We start from the raw sequence: 22,169 nt of genomic DNA, 5'->3' as shown, positions 1-22,169 counted from the left end.
TATGTTTAGTTTTATGAGAATTGCAAAGTGGTTGTATGTATCATTTTGCATTCCTGCCAACAATGTATGACTTCTAGTCACTCTGCATCCTTGTCAGGACTTGGTATTGTCAGATTTTTAAATTAAAAATTTAGTCATTTTAATAGGTGTGTGATGATATCTCATTGTGGCTTTAATTTGCATTTCATTAAAGAGTAACTATATTGTTAATCTTTTCATATGCTTATTATATACATGTGCTTATGTGTCTTTTAAATCTTTTGCCTAATTTTTTATTGGGGTGTTTGTTTACTTGTTGTTGAGTTGTGAGAGGTCTTTCTGTGCACTCTGGGTATAAGTACTTTATCAGATACAAAATCTGCAAAATTTTCTCCCTGTCTGTGCCTTGTCTTTTCATTCTTTTTCATAGAGCTAAACTTCTTAATGTTGATAAAATACAGTTTATCAGTTTTTTCTTTTATGGATTGTGCTTTTGGTTTTGTCTCTAAAAACTGTTTGCCTAACTTAAGGTCACACGTATTTTTACTATATTTTCTCCTAGAAGTTTTATAAGTTTGTGTTTTATGTTTAGGTATGTCATTCATCTTGAGCTGAGTTCTGTATAGTCTGTGAAGTGTAGGTTGAAGTGGGTTTTTTTGGTTTGTTTTTTGTTTTTGTTTTTTTGCCTATAGACATCCAGTTGTTAAGCTATACTATGAACCCAGTGACAGTAGAGATGGTGTCTTCTAATCTTTATGTCCTTACAATAGTATGATGCTCTTCACATAGCAGATACACTTCAAGTATTTGTTAACTTAATGACTTCTCAGATTTTATTTTAAACATGCCTTGACCCACTAATACCCAGTACCTATGAGTAGTTCTTTGTTTCCATAATATTAAATCCAAATTTTTACACCTGTCTCTAAATCCCATTTATCAATATAGAATACTATCTAGCCCTCAAAATAAATCAACCTGAATTTTCAATAGTTGTAAATGTCATGGATAATTTTAAAGTGTTGCTTTCAGTGGGACTTCTGAAAATACTAACCTTTGAATTATATATTTTTAGCCAAAATTATTCCTCTTTGCCAAGATCCTCGCCTATCTGTCTTTACTAATTCAGCTTTAATTATGGATTTACCTAATAAGAGAAAAGGTGTAATAGACTATAAGAATCAAACCAGATGGCCAGATTGTCAGATTCTTTTTGAAATGGATCCTGCCTACCAAAGTCAAGTAAGTTTGAAAACAGTTTACCTTAAGGAGTATTTGGTTTAAGGAGCAGTAACTCACTGAAATTCTTAAATTAAAGGGATTTATTGAAAAATCAGAGTATCATAATTAATGGAAATTGGGAAAATCATTCCCAGCCTATCTCCCCATTTGTCTTCCTCATGATTTTTCATCTCTATTCACCTCTGTATATTTTTTCCAACTTCCACTATGAAAACGAGCTTTCTCTTTTATGGTTCTCTCATAATATTGATTTGCCAGTATATTGACTTTCCATGATCTCAGCTTTTCCCATTTCCATCTAACTGAGCATTTTTTGTTCAAATTAATAAGAGAATCCAATTTTCTTAGCTTGGGTCAAGATTTTATTCTATCCAAAGTAGCTATGTCTTGGGAATTGGATAAAGTCCCATAGTATTCAGAAGTGAACTTTTGTAGGGCTATGCACAGAGCATATACACTAAAACAGGGTGACAAGCAAAGAAATGAATGATTGATGTCTCTACTACATGGCTCAAAATAATATGCTAATTATAAAGTTAAATAGCCTACTCTGCTTTTACGTAAAATTGAAATATAAAAAGCCATCTAAATTTCTTAAAGTCTTATGTTCCAACATATTTAGGTATTTAGTAGAGGTTCTTAACAAAATGAACCTCACATACAACTGTTTTAACAGAACTATTAGCATATTAGACTACCCTATTGTCACTCTTAAAATTCTGACTAATTTTTTTAACGTTTATTTACAGATTGTGAGTCTGCTGACTATTATTGGAAATTCAATGGGCCTAGTTAATGTTTACACTTGCCAGTGTATAAAATACTGTACCATGGTAGAGGAGGCCAAAATCATGAGTACAAAAATATCATCTATGGAAGAACTAAATTCAACACAGTTTAAAACTATCCTAACTAAATTCAGAAACTATCTTAGACAGATTGTTAGTATGACCATTGAGAAGCACATTGGTATTTTTAACGTTAGAAGTGTTGATTATCAGTCACAGTGCTTACAGTATGTTGAGAATATCATACATATGAGCCACAGCCTCTTGAGATCTGTAATTGAAAAAAGGAATGCAAATCTATTGGAAGTGAGTATTTTGAAAATTCCTATTACATGAAAACTTTTTTTTTAATTTGTAGCACTTTATTGAGGTAACATTGGTTTGTAACATTATATGTTTCATGTGTACAACATTATATTTCAATTTCTAAATACACTATAGCATGCTTACCATCAAAAGTTCAGTTTTCATCCGTCACCATACAGTGACCTCTTTTACACATTTTGTTCTCCCTCTGCTTTCTTTTCCTCTGGTAACCACTACTCTGTTCTCTGCGTCTATGTATTTGTTTATGTTTTATTTGTTTATTTATTTTTATATTCCACATATAAATGAAATCATATGGCATTTGTATTACTCAGTCTGACTTATTCCACTTAGCTAAGTTCCTCAAGGTCCATCCAGGTCCAGGGTTTTGCATATGACAAAATTTTATCCTTTTTTATTCGTGGGTGAGTAGTATTCCTGTGTGTGTGTGTGTGTGTGTGTGTGTGTGTGTTTGTGTGTGTGTGTATTATTCCACTGTGTATATAAGTATCAAATGGAATATATATATCACATCTTCTTTATCCAGTCATGTATTGATGGGCACTTAGGTGTTTCCATATCTTGATTATTGTAAACAATACTATGAACATTGGGGTGCATATATCTCTTAGAATTAGTGATTTTATATTCTTTAGATAAATATCTAGGAGTAGAATAGCTGGAACATAATGATAGTTCTATTCTTAATTTTTTGAGTAATTTCCATACTGTTTTCCATAGTGGGTGCACCAATTTACATACCCATCAGCAGTATGTGCGTGTTCCCTTTTCTTCACATCTTCTCCAACACTTGTTATTTCTTCCTTTTTTCATTATAACCACTCTGACAGATGTGAGGTAGTACCTCTTTGTGGTTTTGATTTGCGTTTCTCTAATACTTAATGATGTTGAACATCGTTTCATGTGCCTCTTGGCCATCAGCATGTCTTCTTTGAAAAAGTGTCTATTCATGTCTTCTGCCCATTTTTAAATTGCGTTGTTTTTTTTCTTTTTAAGTTGTATGAGTTCTTTATATATTTTGGATATTAACCCCTTATTGGATATAGGATTCGTAAGTATCTTCTCCCATTCAGTAAGTTGTGTGTTCATTTTGTTCATGGTTTCCTTTGCTGTGCAGAAGCTTTTTAGTTTGATATAGTTCTATTTGTTTATATTTGCTTTTGTTTCCCTTGCCTGAGGAGAAAGATATTGCCAAGACCAGTATGTGAAAGAGTTTACTGCCTATGTTTCCTTCTAGGACTTTTATGGTTTCAGGTCTTACATTCAAGTCTTTAATCCATTATGACTTGATTTTTGTTCCTGGTATAGGATAATGGTCCAGTTTCATTCGTTTGGATGTAATTATTCAGTTTTCCCAGCAACATTTATTGAAGAGATTTTCATTCTTCTTACATGTTCCTTGCTCATTTATTACAAATTAATTATCCATATATGTGTGGATTTATTTCTGGGCTGTCAGTTCTGTTCCATTGATCTAAGTGTCTTTGTAAGCCAGCATCATGTTGTTTGAATTACTGTAGCTTTGTATGATTTGAAACCAGGGAGTGTAATGCCTCTGTCTTTTTTTTTTCCCCCTCAGAATTGCTTTGGTTATTCAGGGTCTGTTGTGGTTCTGTACAGATTTTAGGATTTTTGTTGTAGCTCTGTGAAAAATGTCATAGGTGTTATGATAGGTATTACATTGACTCTGTAGATTGCCTTCGGTAATATGGACATTTTAACAATATAAATTCTTCTAATTCATAAGCATGAAATAACTCTCCATTTCTTTGTGTCTTCTTCAGTTTCTTCCAGTAATGTCTTAGTTTTTCACATTTTTGGTCAAGTATATTTTAGGGATTATATTTTTTGTTTTGATTTTAAATGAGATTGTTTTCTTAATTTCTCTTAATGCTAGTTCATTTTCAGTGTATATAAAGGCAACTGATTTTTCCATATTGATTTTGTATCCTGCAACTTTACTGTATTCATTTATTATTTCCAATAGTTTTTGGTGGAGTCTTTATGGTTTTCTGTATATAAAATCATGTCATCCACAAGTAGTAACAGTTTTACTTCATCTTTTCCAGTTTGGATGCCTTTTGTGTCTTTTTCTAGCCTAATGTCTCTGTCAAGGACTGCCAGTACTGTGCTGTGTAAAAGTGGCAAGAGTGGGCATTCTTGTCTTTTTCCTCATCTTAGAGGAATACCTTTCAGCTTTTCACCATTAAGTATGATGTTAACAGAGGCCATTTATGAGACGCCCACAGTTATGTTGAGTTACATAACTTACACCCATTTTATTAAAGGTTTTTGTCATAAATAGATGGTGAATCTTGTCAAATGCTTTTTCTACATCTGAGATCATCATTATCTTTCTTAAGGCTTTTAAAAAATTGAACTATAGTTGATTTACAGTATTGTGTTCATTTCAGATGTATAGCAAAGTGATTCAGTTATGTATATGTGTGTGTGTGTGTGTGTGTATATAGGCATATATATATTCTTTTTAAGATTCTTTTCCATTATAGGTTTCTATAAGATATTGAATATAGTTTTCTGTGCTACACAGTAAATCCTTTTGGTTTATCTATTTTATATATTGTGGTGTGTATCTGTTAATTCCATACTCCTAATTCATCCCTCCCCCACATGTTATCAGAGCAAAGTGAGATCATCTGTATAAAGAACATAGCACATAAATGCTCAAAAAATGGTAGCGAGTATTATGCACTGTTCACATTTCAGTCATACCCTTGCTACTATTACTACATTTAGTTCTTAAGAGCAAATTTATTCATAATAGTACTTCATTTATGTCTTAGTAGCATTTATTTTATGTGCAAGGTACATTCAAGTTCCTTCTGTTAACAATAGAAAGGATTTACTCATGTTAATGCCCCAGTATTTAAACAGTATTTAGAATAATGTCTAGATGGTATCTTCCTTTTTTCTGAAATTATAATTAAGTTAGTAAGAGATAATTAAAAAGTAATTAGTCTTCTAAAATAGTGAAGAATTATTATATAATTATAATTGATGTGTTAATGATTTTAGATTGTAGACTCATCATTGCAAAAACTGGAATGTGCTCCCACTGAAAAAGAAGAATTTGTGGAACATTTTACTTTTTTGGATACAATTTCTTCAAAAATATCTAAATTAGAAAAAGAGTTCTCAGCAATTGCTCAGCTATATTCTGTTGTAAGGTATTACCAGATCCATATTTCAGAAGAGCAAATTGCCATATATAAAATCCTTCTTACCAAGTTTGATCAATTAAAAACCTCTATGAAGTTAAGTGAAGCAAATAAAGATGCTGCTATTGCTAAGTTCAGAAACAATTTGGAAGTATATATCACTGGTCTACGGGTTGACGTTAGTAATTTAAAAGCCAAAGTAAGTTTTTGTTTTTCATTGAACATCAGCTCAATATTAGTCTCATGTAAACCTAACATATAGGTATTTCCTTTCTGTGGAATCTTAGATAAATAATTTAATCCAGGTATTCTTACTGTGGAATCCACTGACAAATTTGTGAACTTGAAGGGGAAGTGAAATTACGTATCTGTTCTCACTAACCTCTAACTGAAATTTAGCATTTTTTCCAATTATGAATGAATGTAGACAACAGACAACAGAAAAGCTGGTGACTTTTTCATTAGGCTTCAGTAGACTGCCAAAGGGATCCCTTGGCATAAAAATGCTAAAAGAAAAAAAAAAAACCCAAACAAAAAACAAACAAATTAAACACACACACACACACACACACACACACACACACACCCCTGAAATCACACACACCCCTGAAATCTTTGTGGGCTTTAATCTAGGCCAAAAGGTAATAGTTCCAACTTCACTCGCTTATCATGAGGAGCAAACTACAAAATAAACACCTAACATTTACTGAGCCTTCATTATGTGGAACTGTGCTAAGTACTTGATCCTTTTATCTGCATGAAACAAAAAAACAAAAACCCCTGAGATTTAAAGAGGTTAAGTAACTTGCTTAAGAGCACACAGCAAGTAAGAGCCAGGGCTCCAGAAGCCTTGTTTCTCAGCACTCCCCTCTATCCTCACCATCATTACAAGTTATTATCATATTTATTCAATATATTTTGAGTACCTAATATGTATTAGGCACAATGTTATTTATTGCAATTAATTGTTTTTTCAAATTTCTCTGTGCAGTTGATCTATAACTGGTTTCACACAAATACAATGATGATGAAAAAAAAGTCATATGAAAGTACTTGAGCACATATCCAATGCAATTTTAGGGTATTACTAGAAATTCATATATACAATAGTTCATCCTATTTATATTTGATAAGTGTAGTAGGTTAGGCACTGACTGGAATGAAGATCTATGTTACAATAAGTTTATTAGAGAGTGTGGCAAACAAAGTGAGGGACTGAGGGGATCAAGATAGGATAGAAGGAAGAATTGAACTGATTCAGAGGATCCAGTGGGAATCTCTAAACTGCAATGACACTGCAGTTACCCTGAATGGAGGCAAGAGGGCTGGGTCTTTGTGCCTCCATGATGGAGCTGTAGAGGAAGTGAATCCTGTGTAACTTAGCTCTTCTTGTCTAAGGACAATTACTGGGGAGGGTCTGTGCTATGCAGAGAAGCATCTGTCTTCAGATTCACTGATTCTTTACTCTGTCATCTCCATCCAGTTACTGAGCCAAATCCAGTGAGCTTTTATTTTTGTTTATTGTGTTTTTCAGTTCTAAAATTGCCATTTGATTCTTCTTTATGTCTTTTTATTTTTCTTTGCTAAGATTTTTTAATTTTCCCAGTGGCATCAAGAGTATTCATCATTTTTGGTGCAGCATTTTTATAATACCTGCCTTAAATTCTTTGTCAGATAATTCTAACATCTGTATCGTTAGTTACTGGTGTCTGTTGATTATCTTTTCCCATGTGGGTTGAGGTTTCCCTGACTTTTTTTTTTATATACCTAGTAATTTGGGGTTAAATACTATGCTATTATATTCTGTGTCTTATTTAAATCCCAAAGAAGAATGTTGGTCTTTTTTTGTTTTAGAAGGCAGTTGACCTAATTAGATTTGTGTCCCAAGTTCCAACCCACTTTCTTTGGACTGTGGTTCCATTGTTATTTCAGTTATCAGAGCCTTTACAGTGCTCTTCAGATTTATACCATGTGTGTGCCATCCAGTGATCAGTCTTCTGAGTAGTGGTCTGTTAGTTTAGTATCCAAGTCTTTGATATGCTGAATAAGATCAGATCCATATGGGTACAGCTCAAGATTAAGCGTAGGACCTCATAAACAACTTTATGCAGTCACTTTGCAGAGAACAAACTTCTCTGTATTTTCTAGATTCCCTGCACTCTTTTCTCTCAGTCTTCTGGTTAGAAAGCTTGGGCTTGTTACTGTACTCTGCCATCTACTTCCATAACTGCATCCATGTTGGGGCAAAGCAGTAGAACACACAGAGAAAAAAAATCAACAGAGTTGACCCTCCTTGGAACCACAGTTTACCAGAACAGAAAGTAAAGTTCTCCTCCCTCAGAGTTTCAACTCCTGAGGCATTCATTGCCACCAGCTGCTAATACCACCCTGGAATTGTTTAAGGGCTGGGGTATGAGAGAACAGAAAAAAGAAAGAAAGGGAGGGGGGCTTCCATACTCTGAGCATTAGGAACTGCCAAAGAAAAGCGAGAGTTGGACAGTAGTCACAATGTTAAAAATAGATTTTGATTCAGGACTATTAGAACAGGGGGCAAAGAGACCACAGTATAGAATCAGATTCAATTCCAAATACTGTATGGCAAGGGGGAATTTATAACTAGGGAGCAGGGATGGAGTCAGTGAATGGAAGGAAAATTACTAGGAGGAAACATCGGGGGTAAGTAGGTAAGTAACCTAATAAAATTTTTGCTCAAGACAAGCCAGGATGATCAGACATCACCTGGGGAGGGTGGGGGATAAGGAACCAGACATTGGGGTGGGGGTTCTGGTTTAACTGACTTTAGCAGGGTTCTTTCTGAAAGTAGGTTTTACAAGAAGTGCAGGAATGAGCCTAGGAGAAGGCTTGGGAGACTGACTAAAGTTTGGTCAAGCAAAGAACCTTTCAGAACCTTTCCTGATCCTTAAGTCAGAACTAACAGGTTCTCCTGAAGCTCTCACTGTTTGTGCCCCATGAAACTTACTCCCAGGTTTCTAGAGCTTAGGTCAGGGGAAAAAATGGTAAATTCACCACTAATTTGGTGGCGTTTCAAATTACAATCTTCTTCCTCAATCTGTCTTCTACAATTTACTTTCAGATTCCTCCCATCACTGCTCCCTCCATGTATTCTGTCCAGGGTTGATAGGTGTATTCATTGGGAAATACAGGGTGGGGCATATTTAGTCCATCTTCTGACTTCAATTGCATAACCTTTTAAACTATTTAATTTATATACTTGGTGGCTGATACCATTCTGTAAAGGTCTCCATTCAAAAACTGCTGATAGAATTTGCAAAACTTTACCTTGACTCCACCTAAGCAGTTAAGATTATTTCTCCAAGTAATATCTCTCCAAGTATCTCCCTTTCTCAAGATAGCTCATTTGCAAACATTAATAAATATTGATGAATGGAAAATTATGGGAGAAGCCTAAGGAAATTTTTATTATAATCCATTATATAAGCATCACTGTTATAGATTATATATTAAGCCCAGTCCATTATCACAGATACTGTTATCAATTGTACACAGCTTAATGTGTTATGATTGTTACCAGTGTTTATTGGATGACCACACTGCACATAAAACAATGTTACATGCAGTTCCATGGGTTGGATTTTTCTTTAAAGAATAAGGTGATAGGATCTAAATTAATTTATTCTTTCAACAGCATTTTACTGTGCTAGGTTCTGTGAGGTATACAAAAATAAATCAGTAAAACTATCCTTAATCTTTAGAATTTTATAATTTAATAATGGGTAAATCAGGGCAGTATTTTACTTATATCCCTCTTCAGAGGTTATTTTCACAATCTCATGTACAGTAGTAAAACTAATACAAGGCAACATGTGACAAGCATCATAAAAGTAATATGAAGTTCAACAAGATCAGAAAAAGGAAATAAGTTTTGGAGTCAGGCTGTCCTAGGGCCATACCCTGGAATTGCCACTTACCATTAGATGGTGGGAAAATGATTTATAACCTCAGAACTTCCTTGAAAAATTGTGGAAAGTATAAACTATCTTTTGAGTTTCTTGTGTGGACTTAGTAAATAAGGTTGTAAATGTTACTTACCACAGGGCCTGAGTTAGAAAAGGTATACAATAAATTATAGATATGATTTTTAAAATAATTAAAATTAACCATAATCACAATTATAAACTAAGGACAGTCTTTTCAGATAATGATTGCAAATAATCTTTGTTGAAGCTTAGATGGCAGACTGAAATGTCAATAAAACATGTTTGTGTTCAGAACATATTCCCTCTTAAGAATGTCTTGCTGTTATTTTTTAGATAAGAGATCCTGTTCTGTTATATGCTGGTACTCAAGTGTCAACAGCAATGGAAATGATCCACACTCTCTCAGAGGAAGCTGCAAGTTTAGCCATCAAAGCTAAAACATATTCAAACTATCAGGATCGTTTTGATGATGCCCAATCTCATATGCATTCTCTTAATATGGAAGAGATTACACAGATTGTGCTTTCAGAGATCGCTGACATTGAATATGACTTAACATTAAGGAAAATATTATGGGATGCACAAGAGGACTGGGGAACACTCTTTCGGGAATGGAGGAATAGCACTCTTCACAGTATTGATATAGAATCAGTACATAGAAATGTTTCAAAATGGATGCAGATAATCTTTGTACTAGAAAAAGGTAAAGTGGCTTTCTCAAGTTTTCCTACTTAGGATTACACATAAAATGGTCTCTGGGTCAGTGAGATCATTGTCCTTGGCTTTGTTACTTTACCTGTTCCTAGGGCTAACCATTAATGGCTGAAAAGAGAGTGCAAGAGTGGAGGTAGGAATAGTTTCCTAAAGCAAAAAAGAGATTAAAAGTTTGCAAAAACTTTTAAAGTAATTAATAACAATTTTTATATCTGTTAAAAAGTTGGTTCCCTAGGTAGAACCCCAAACACTTCACCATGATTCTGGCTCTTCTTAGGGCCAGAAATGTTTTGATGATAAGGGCCCACCTGTAAATCCTCTATGTATGCCTATATTATCCTTTTGGCAGTGGAGGAAACAGCTAGAGTCATTTTGAGAGGGTTTCCATCTGCTAATCATCAAATCTGAAATCTTGCCAATGTAGAGATGTTGTACCTGCATGAGCAATTCTGTAAGATCATATCCTTTCCGAAAAGAAAATTTTATTTCACTTGGCAAGAGAATGTTTTTGTTTTTTAAATTCCTCTCTTATCTCTCAGCTACATTTTAAACTATAATTTCCTCTCAAGGAAAACACTTTAAATTATACAAGAAATAATTCTTGTATAATTTAACCATAGTTTCTTTTATCCATAGTTTCCCAGATAAAATCTTGCTATTTGTCAAAGTATAGACTGCAGAAGCCAAAGTTCTCTTGTCCTTGTATTTAAGTAGGTCTTGAAAAACATTTATGTTATTCGACATGGCTTTATAAAACAAGCCTTACCTGTGTAAATTGGATATTCAAGAATATGGGTATAGTTTTTAGTTCTCCCAAGTCCCCTACTTAGGCTGTTTCTCTGTCTCCTCCCCCTTTCTTTTATAAATTGATTAAAAAGGTTATAAGGCTTAAACCTTCAGCTGCACAGATTTTGAGTCCTGTACCCTGGTGGGTTGTCAGTGCCCGAGAACAGACTAATACTGGTCTATGGCAAAGTTTTTACCTAAATTTCATACATTTTAGTGTGAAGACATTTTCTTTATGAAATGATAGTGACAGAATTTTTTCCCTTGATATTCTTCCTTATGGGGCAGAACTTAAAAGCTCAAAACCTGTAACAGTCTTTTGAAATGTATACGTATACCTGTCTGTCTGAATATCTGTCTTGTCAGTGAAAATCTGAGAAAACAGGTGGTAGCTGGCTATCCCTGGTATCGAGTTTTCCAGGATAACTTGGTATCTGATGGTCTTGGGTTTAATCACCAATCCATGTGACTGTTTTTCTTTATTTTAATCCACACTTGATTCTTATGGGAGGAAGATACTAATAATAAAACTCATTATTTTAGTGCAGACTAATAACTGATAAAACTAGTATTACATTAAATAGAAAATTTGTTTTCTGGCTGAAAGAAGTTGATGAACACATGGTAAGCTTCTTGACCCATTGCTTCTTATAGGTTTGCCTAAAAACGACATGGTAACACATCTTAAGCAATCAGTGACAGATTTTAAACGAGAACTGCCTGTCATCATATCACTAGGAAACCCCTGTCTCAAGCCAAGGCATTGGGAGGCTCTCCAGGAGATTATTGGAAAGTCAGTTTCTCTTGATAGAAACTGTACAGTAGAGAATCTTCTAGCACTTAAGGTAAATTAAAATTGTTTAGAAAAAAAAGTTAGCATACCAGAGGGGCCAATTTTAAGTAGGCAAGTAAATCTTAAAGGAGTAGAAATTAGGAAACGGAGAAGTTTATGTAGAACGGTCTGGAAAAGTTGGCCTTTGTTAGTAAATGATAAGTGACAGGAAATTATGTTTAATTGGTGATATTTTAGTACAGACTAATAACTGATAAACTAAGATTATGTTAAATAGTATATTTGTTTTTTGGTTTAAAAAAATATGAACATATCATAAGAGTAAGCCATTTATCCTGCCATTATTACATAGGTGATTAGAAAACAGTAATACTGGCTTTCGTGTGTGACAAATGAAATTAGTGTTTTATTGTTTAACAGTGCTACTTCTTACAGACAGTAAATTTTATAGAAATAGAAAAATGAAAACTACTTCATTATATTTTATGTAAAATGAAAATATATTAAGAGCATGTTAGGGTAGCCCTACCAATAACTTGATATTTTATTTAAAATATACGGTTAACAACTACTTGATTTGCCATGTATGTTCTGTTATAAAAATATAATTTTTTTTTATGATTTTCATGATTAAAATTTTTTATTTTCATGCCTATCTTACAATAAGCTTTATTTATATTTCATGTTCCACAGTTTACAATATCTAATGTATTTTACACCTATAATTTTCTACTAAATGATTTATTGTAATGAGGAAATGGGAAATTTTTTTTTAATTGGGCAAGAAGAATTTTTAAAGACAACTTTAATTGATTTTAAAAATTAGATTTTTTTATATTTCTATCTAACCTTAGCCACCCTCCTGAACTCACAGATACAATTTTCTATTCAGTCTCCACTTATATGTCTAAGAGATATTTCAAAGTTAACATGTCAAAAATGTGCTTCTTTTTCTCCATCTCCAAAATTCTACTCTTCCTTTCTCTTCCCCATCTCAGTTAATGGCACTTCCTTTTTTTTTTTTCTCCCATTTGCTTAAGCTAAAAATCATAAAATAATTTTCAAATCTTATCTTCCTCTCTCTTTCCTCATTCCATCTAAATCTCTCATCCTTTCCTGAAATGTTACCAGAGCCTAATTGATCTGTGTTCCAAGAGTGAATTCATCAAAATATCTAGATAGTTTCAGAATATATAGGTCAGTGCCAACAGCTAGGTTTATTCAAATGTTATTCAAAAAATCTAGCAATTTCAACAATGTTTTTTTCAAAGTCGGGTTACTGGGATTATTCCTGGGCAAGTCAGGTAAAGGGTAGAATATGACAGACTAAATATAGCAGCAAGAGGGTAAATAGGCCTAGAGGGGATCAGCTGGTGGCCTACATTGGGTTGGTGACCTGTAATACCTCAAAGGATTCCACTAAGCTAGCTTTACATTTCCAACATGAATAGTTTAAAAAGGAAGTCCCACACAGTTTTTGGAGGGTCTAAATTAAGGTAATTCAACATCTGAATAGAAGTGATAAACTACGATTCAGCCTCTGAAATACTGTGGCCAGGAAATACTATAACCTCAACAACCCTTCTTGTTGAGATCAATTACCTTAGTGGTCAGAAGGGATAAGCAGGCAATCAGCTAGTAATCTTAAGTGAACTTTGAGTTTCTGGATGATTTTGATCATCCTGTAGAAATTCAGCAACTTAGCCAGTATAGTGTAAAGTGCCTAGTCTATAGACAGGGTTTGTTCCAGAAACCCAGCCTTCATTTACTAAAGTATGAATAACTTGAGTTTGACCTAGAGGTATTGGTCATGATACAAGGCTGTCCAAGACAAGCTATGTATAAGTTCATTTGTGATTCTATCAAATGAATAAATTATGTTATATGACAGCCATTCTGCCTAAGATGTTATGCAGACTCTGAAAAATCTGTGACATTAAAAGCATGTCACAAAGTAAGTTGAGAGGAAGAGGTCAATAATAGGCATAAGATGAACACAGTTGCTTTATGGTTGATTGTTTTTACTTTAGGAAGCATGTTCTTTGTAATAAATGCAGATCATTAATTATGGGCATTAAGATTCATCGAAAATCTCCCAGATATTACCAAGTAAGTTGGAAGATCGGACCATTTGTCAGTAAGGTCCCAAACTTTGACCATAAAGGCATGAAAGGGCTAAATTGACTTGAATGAAATTTTGCTTTACACATTATCAATGTCTGGATTTAGTTTTTAGCAATTTCAGATGTTAGCATTAGGCACAAAGTTCTTTCTTCAGCACAGAAACTTGATAGTACTATGATCTGCCTTTGGATGAATAATCTAAGTCAAAAGACAGACCTCTTTCCAAAAACTGTTACTTAATGCCATAAACAATCAACTAATTCCACCAATCTTACACCCATCTTTGTCAGACCCGTAAGAGAAATGATGAAAACTAGTCATATTTGTTCATAGTCCCCACTGAGCTGCATTACCAAAACAGAGGGATTAGGCACCACTCTTTAACCCCATGAAGATAACATAAGGGAGCAGTGGTAGAGGCTTCTTTAAAGGATAAAAACAATCAGCCCAACTAGTTACTTCTAAGATGCAGGGATGAGAAGTTCTCTGAATGTCTTTATTACAGTAAGTGAATCTGGAGATCTATGTCAGGATTTTGCCTAATAGGAATTGTCAGTCAGTGCAAATGGAAAGGCCTCTATATACACCATAAAGGTATTTTGAGAGACATTTATCCTCATGGAGCTGTGGCAAAAGAAGCCATGGAAGGCTGGGTCCATTAGAGTTATATTCTCTCAGATGATTATATCTCAAGAATTATTATAGGAAGTAAAAGCATGTCACAAAATAATTAAGCAGTTGGCATTAGTGCAGAGAAAAAAAACTGAAGGAAATAATACCATCTGCACATATACAAAAGGTGCTGTTAGCTATTTTTTAACTGACTAGAATAAGATGAAGTAAATATTGTGGCCAGAAATGTTCACTGAGCATGAAGAATGTTAAATAGGATGATTAAAAACTGAAAAGGGCAATGTCATGAAGTTTAGACCATGAAATCTCTTGTTAGGATGTAAGCCTAACTGGAATCAGATCCTCAGTACTTTTGGTGTAACTTTAACACATTCACTTAAACCGTCTGTTTTACATGCATCAAATTATTTGCACAAATGGATATTAAATTTTTTTTATTTTAGATGTTTCAGTATGAAAATGAAATAAATGAAATATCAACCTCAGCAACTAATGAAGCTGCTCTTGAAAAAATGCTATTTAAGATTATTGATCTTTGGAACACTACTCCTTTACATTTAGTTCCTCATCACACGGAGACTTACTCTATCCTAATAATTTCATCTATAGATGACATACTAGCTCAATTAGAAGAGTCTCAAATAATCCTTGCAACAGTTAAAGGAACTTCCTATCTCGGGCCCATTAAGGTAAATATTATGGCAGAGGGAAAATGTTTTTATTGTCTGTATTAACACTTTTTTTTTTTTGCATTGTCTAAGCTTTTGAATTGTATATCTCATTCTTATATAGAAAGGGGATTGAATATTTAGTATTTTGAATACTAAAAATATCTTTTTATGGAAACATTAATTGTTCATGAGAAAATGTCAGAAAGTTTAATTTGGACAGACAAGATAAATTTAGATCAAATAAAAATATGACCCTGTAAACCATGACTTTTGCCAGCAGTGTCACTGCTGCTAGCAATACTCACAGTCCTAGTAGTCCTCTTGCAAAAACGATTACCTTGAGATTCAGCTTGCTGTTGTGCTTCATTTTCATTTCTTGTGCTATTGCTCTTAAAGGGTAATCCTACATCTGTACTTGTATATCCCTATAATTATTTCAGGAGCCTCTACATCTATTCTAATATAATTAGAAATTGAACCATAAGATCAGCTTGTTTTCAGTGTTCCATAATAGTCCCTCTCTTGTCAGCCCCACATCCCATGCCATAGCTATGAATCATTTTAAAACTTCAGGAAACTAAACAAGATTTATAATAATACAGAGATATCTAACAGTAAATTACCATAATTGATTATAGGTATATAAAGAACAAAAGAGGGAGAAGTATGTATCAACAAATGGAATTCACATTATTTGCAAACACACAGTCTTTTGTGGAAAGTGTCAATTAATTAGACCTTAGAGGAAAACAATTCAATAAATTACAAAAAAGGGATGAAGCAAATAGGCTGTTTTCTAACCACATGCAGTAAATTTTAAAATGAACAGCAAAAAAATAGCAAAAAAAAAAAAAAAAAAAAGGGACCACCACCAATAACAAAGCCACCCAGAAAAAATGGAAATTAAAAAGCAACCATAAGAGTATATAGGAAATATAATCAAATTTTTAAAATTAGAAATAAGCAAAAGGAGAGAATTATAAATCAAACCTTTTCATAATTAGCTAGAGCTCTATGAAAAGGAGTATGTGCAGCACTAAATGCCTTTATTTAGAAGTAAAAATGAATTTAATAACTGATAAATTAGTCATACTTAAGAAGTTGAACAGTTCACGTGTGCATGGGCGCGTGTGCGCGTGCGCACACACACACTACCACTTCCAGACAAGATGGAGTATATGGACTGGATATGCCATTTTGCCTGAAATACACAAATCAGAACAGAAAATCAAAATGTCAAATATCAAAGATATCAAAACATAGTGAACAATCATTTTTAGGACAGTGGACATCAAGCATCGAAGGACAAGCATCTCTGAGAGTTGAGAAACAAACAAGGTGAGCCCTATTATTGCCCCAACTTACTGCTTTGATTTTCCACTCTTTTTTTTTTTAAACTGATGTATAGTCAGTTACAATGTGTTAATTACAATGTTGTTGTACAACTCAATGTCCCAGTCATGCATATGCATACATATATTCGTTTTCATATTCTTTTTCATTAAAGATTATTATATGATATTGAATATAGTTTCCTGTGCTATACAAAAACTTTTAAAAGTTTATTTTTATATATAGTGGCTAACATTTGCAAATCTCAGGCTCCCAAATTTATCCCTTCCCACCCCCTTTCCCTGGTAACCATAAGATTGTTTACTATGTCTGTGAGTCTGTTTCTGTTTTTTAGATGAGTTCATAGTGTCCTTTTTCCTCTTTTTTTGTTTTTTTTGTTTTTTTTAGATTCACATATGAGTGATATCATATGGTATTTTTCTTTCTGGCTTACTTCATTTAGAATGATGATCTCTAGCTCTATCCACATTGCTGTAGATGGCATTATTTTCTTCTTTTTAATGGCTAAGTAGTAGTCCATTGTATAAATATACCATAACTTCTTTATGCAGTCATCTGTCAGTGGACATTTAAGTTGCTTCCATGTCTTGGCTGTTTTATATAATGCTGCTATGAACATTGTGGTGCATGTATCTTTTTGAATTAGAGTTCATTCTGGATATATACCCAGGAGTGGTATTTCTGGGTCATATGGTAGGTCTATTTTTAGTTTTTTTGAGGAATTTCCATACTGTTTTCCATATTTGCTGCACCAAACTACGTTCCCACCAACTGTGTAGAAGGGTTCCCTTTTGTCCACACCCTCTCCAGCATTTATTGTTCGTGAACATTTGAATGATGGCCATGATGGTGTGAGGTGATACCTCTTGTAGTTTTGATTTGCATTTTTCTGATAATTAGTAATATTAAGCATTTTTCATTGTGTCTATTGGCCATTTGTATGTCTTCATTGGAGAATTGCTTGTTTAGGTCTTCTGCCCATTTTTGGATTGGGTTGTTTGTTTTTTTTCTTATCAAGTTGTATGAGCTGGTTATATATTCTGAAAATTAAATTTTTGTCAGTCGCATCATTTGCAAATATTTTCTTCTATTATGTAAGTTGTCATTTTCTTTTGCTTATGGTTTCCTTTGCTGTGAAAAAGCTTATGCGTTTCATTAGGTCTCATTTGTTTATTTTTGCTCTTATTTCTATTGCCTGGGTAGACTGTCCTAGGAGAACATTGCTAAGATTTATGTCAGAAACTGTTTTGCCTGTATTTTCTTCTAGGAGATTTATCATGTCTTGTGTTATATTTAAGTCTTTAAGCCATTTTGAGTTTATTTTTGTGTCTGGAGTGAGGGAGTGTTCTAATTTCATTGATTTACATGCTGCTATCCAGTTTTCCCAACCACTTGCTGAAGAGACTGCTTTTGTCCACTGTATATTCTTGCCTCCTTTGTCAAAGATTGACCATAGGTCTGTGGATTTATTTCTGGGCTATCTATTCTGTTCCATTGATCCATATGTCTGTTCTTATGACAATACCACACCGTTTTGATTATTGTAGCTCTGTAGTATTGTCTGAAGTCTGAGAAGTTTATTCCTCCAGCTTTGTTTTTTTCATTGCTTTGGCAATTCTGGGTCTTTTGGATTCCATATAAATTTTAGGATTGTTTGTTCTAGTTCTGTGAAAAATGTCCATTTCCACACTTTGGTTGTGAGAGAGGGTAGACTCCTTGATATTAGGAGATGCTGTTGAAAGACTAAGGAGCCAAAGGAGGCTGGAGTTTGCATGATAAATCATCAGGGAGGCTGAGATGTGTGGAAGGTCCCCAGTCAAGTATTGCAGCAGCCCCAACCACTCACATGTGAATGTGAGAAAAATACTCAAGACCAGGGAATGGCCACTTGAGAGAATTAGAAGGAACCATTATTGCAGGGCTTGGAATAATACCTATATCCACCAGATACAACAGAAAGTCTTGTAACTCATGAACATTGGATAGAGCTATATGGAATGTAAAATATTATAATCTCTTTAAAAGTTAAAAATATACCTACCACACAATCCAGACATGCCACTACTAGGTATTTACCTAAGAGAAAGGAAGACTTGCACCTGAATAGTGATATAAGCTTTAATTATAATAGTGAAAAAGTAGAACAGCCCAGATGTACATCTGGTGAATGGTAAGTATATTGGTATATCTGTGAAGTGGAATACTACTCAGCAATAAAAAAGAAATGAACTATTACATACAACAACATGAATGAATATCAAAATAATTATGCTGAATCAAAGAAGCCAGACCAAAAAGAATACATATTGTATGATTCCATTTATATAATATTCTAAAAAGTGTGTTCTAGTCTAGGTTCACAAAGTAGATTAGTGGTTGCCTAGGGAATGGGAGTAGGTAGGTTGGGAGGAAGATATTACAACAGGGCTTAGGAAACCCTTTTAGGATAACGGATACGTTCATTATCTTGACTGTGGTGATTGCTTCAAAGCTATAAACATATATCAGAACATCCAATTGTACACTTTGAATATGTGCAGTTTACTGTATATCAGTTATACCTTAATAAAGCTATTGAAATAGAAATAAATTTTGAAAGAAAGAAATATAGAGGTAAATATTAGAAGAGAAATATGAATGAGTTACAGGTGGTTCCCTCTGAGGAGCCAGAGTTAGGGGATAGACAAGTCTACTGATTTTTAAATAAACATTTTGTTATTAACTGAGTTTTACTCATTTTCCTATTACTTAAGAAATATACTAGTTGGAAAAAAAAAACAGTGGAATATCCTGAAATTAAAATAATGAGAAAACATAAATATTAACATAAAACCTTTCTAAAAGACACTAGTAAGTTTAAAAAAAAAAAAAAAAAGCAAGTTACGGAACAATGTGTATAATATGGTTGCACTTAGGTAAACTGGTAAAGATATTACATGTACATCTACATAGGTGCAAAATGTTTAAGGAAAGGAATGAAAGAATATGCATACCAAAAAATATTTGTATATTGTACAATAAAACAAAATTGGCTGAACAGGACATCTTAAACCTCTCCCAAAACTACATATAATTAGATTTATATTCATTTATGTGACTCTCTATTATAATTACATTTTGTATGTCAGTGACTGATAATCATCCTTGATTTTTCAGTTCTACCATATGACTTTCATAATCTAATTGTATATATTTAAATTTGTGTGTATATGTGTTTTTATTATTGTAGGATCTTGCAGATGAATGGGATCAAAACTTGACTCTCTTCTCTTATACTCTTGAGGAATGGATGAATTGCCAAAGAAATTGGCTTTATCTTGAACCGATCTTTCATTCTACAGAAATACAAAGGTAAAAAACTTAAAATATGCCATATACAGGTTTAAAAAAATGTATGTTTGGAAATTTACTTCCTGTAATCTTTGAGAAATATTTTCTTCAATAAACACTAAAACAATTCTACCTGTAGGCATACGGGTACGTTCTGCTGAATCATTGTTACGTGACTTTTTTATTTCATAAATGATTCTAAGCAACACCTTTATAAATAAGCCTTATTTCTCAGTTATTGATAAAAAGCTAATGGGAAGAGCACAACTTAGAGGGGATGGAGCCAGTTTGGGCATGACTTTCAGGGCTTCCACTTCAGCAATTTGGAAGCCAACCTCACCCCAGTTGGGTGGTGTTGGCTGCTGAGCAGAGGAGAAGCTCCAGCTCACACATGGCTGTGGCTCTAGTCCCTGTGTCTCCAGCGCCACCTCCTACCAAGTTGGTAGCTGTCAGCACACTCTGGGGAAAGATATGACTCATCCTCACATCAGATCTAGCTCTTCCACCAAAGCCACTGGGTACACACAGACTGTGTGTGGATGCTCGCATACAAGGACAACCCTTCAATAAAGCAGTAGGTAACTGTTTTACCTAATAGAGACCAATAAAATTAAGCAAATTGAGAAAACAGAGGAATTTGTCTCAATTGAAAGTACAAGAGAAAAACCCTGAAAAAATAACTAGTGAAACAGAATAAATAATTTACTAGATAATTAGTTCAAAGTATTAGTAATATGAATGCTAACTGAATTAAGGAAAAGAATAGATGAAAACATTGAGAATTTTTTAAAAAGAAACTAGAAAATATTAAAAAAAGAAGAACCAGTCGGAACTGAAGACTGTAATAACTGGAATGAAAAACACACTAGAAGGAATTAAAAGCAGATGAAGTGATACAAAAGAACACATAAGTGATCTGGAAGACAGAACAGTGGAAGTCATCCAATCAGAATAGCAAAAAGGAAAGCTAATTTAAAAAAGTGAAAGTGGTCTAAGGTATCTGAGTTAATATTAAGCATGCCAACATTCATATTATAGGGGTCTCAGAAGGAGAAGAGAAAGAGAGAAGAGGATTGAAAATGTATTTGAGAAAATTATGGCTGAAAACGTCCCAAACCTAAGCAAGGGAACAGATATACAGATATAGGAAGCTCAGAGGGTCCCAAACAAAATGAACCCAAACAGACCCACACTAAGGCATATAAATAAAATGGCAAAGGTTAAAAGAGGAGATTCTAAAGGGAGCAAGAGGAAAAGAGTCAGTTACTAGCGAACCACCATAAGGCTATCAGCTGATTTCTGTACAGAAATTGCAGTCCAGAAGACAGTGGCAAGGTATATTCAAAGTCCTGAAAGGGAAACCTCTGAAACCTAGGACACTCTATCCATCAAGATTATCATTTAGAATAGAAGGCAAGATAAAGAATTTCTCAGACAAGAAAAACTAGAAGAGTTCATCAATATTAAACCTACCCTAAAAGAAATGTTAGAGTTTTTTCTAAGTGAAAAAGACAAAACCATAAAATAAGTATCTATAGGAAAGGAAAAATCCCACTAGTAAAGGCAAATATATAGTAAAGACTGAGGATCTGTCAAAGAAGCTAGTACAACAATGAAAAGACAAAAAAAAAAAAAAAAGCTTGTAAAATCGACTATAACTGCAATAAACAGTAAAGGGATAAACTTGCAGATGTAAAATACGACAGCAAAACAAAATGTGGGGTAGGAGAGTAAAAAAAAATGTAGATCTTCTAGACTGTGAACTTAAATGACTACCAGTTTAAAATAAGAGAATATAGATCAACATATATGAACCCCATGGTAACAACAAATCAAAACCGTATAATAAATACACAAAAACCAGAGAGAAAAGAACACAAGCATACCACACACACACACACACACACACACACACACACACACACACATCATCAAACCACAAGGGAAGAAACCAAAAGAAAAAGAATAGAGAACTGTAAAAACAACCAGAAAATAAGTAACAAAATGGCAATAAGTACATACCTACCAATAATCACTTTAAATGTCAATTGACTGAATGCTCCAATCAGAAGATAAAGGGTGGCTGATTGAGATAAAAAAGAAGACACATCTATTTGCTGCTTACAAGATAATTCAGAATTAAAGACACACACACAGACTGAAATTGAAGGGATGGAAAAATATATTTCATGCAGATAAAATAGCAAGGAAGTAGGGGTAGCAGTGATCATATCAGACAAAAGAGACTTTAAAACCAAGTCTATAACAAAAGCTTAAAGCCTCCACCAAAA

General features: G+C 33.8%; 1 protein-coding gene across 1 annotated transcript in view; it reads left to right on the top strand.

The window, feature by feature from the left end:
* The window catches only part of DNAH14 (dynein axonemal heavy chain 14), a 259,414-nt gene that overhangs the window by 58,530 nt on the left and 178,715 nt on the right, over positions 1 to 22,169 (top strand). Inside the window, exons 15-21 of the mRNA XM_032466614.1 lie at positions 1,055 to 1,221; positions 1,971 to 2,315; positions 5,373 to 5,714; positions 9,808 to 10,177; positions 11,629 to 11,819; positions 14,968 to 15,213; positions 19,778 to 19,899. Of these exons, the coding sequence (XP_032322505.1) occupies positions 1,055 to 1,221; positions 1,971 to 2,315; positions 5,373 to 5,714; positions 9,808 to 10,177; positions 11,629 to 11,819; positions 14,968 to 15,213; positions 19,778 to 19,899 (1,783 nt within the window). The remainder of the gene's footprint in view (positions 1 to 1,054; positions 1,222 to 1,970; positions 2,316 to 5,372; positions 5,715 to 9,807; positions 10,178 to 11,628; positions 11,820 to 14,967; positions 15,214 to 19,777; positions 19,900 to 22,169) is intronic.

The sequence above is a fragment of the Camelus ferus genome, chromosome 23, assembly GCF_009834535.1.
Source record: "Camelus ferus isolate YT-003-E chromosome 23, BCGSAC_Cfer_1.0, whole genome shotgun sequence".
Taxonomy (NCBI): domain Eukaryota; kingdom Metazoa; phylum Chordata; class Mammalia; order Artiodactyla; family Camelidae; genus Camelus; species Camelus ferus.
The sequence above is the reverse complement of the archived record's forward strand: the minus strand, read 5'-3'. Positions and strand labels throughout refer to the sequence as shown.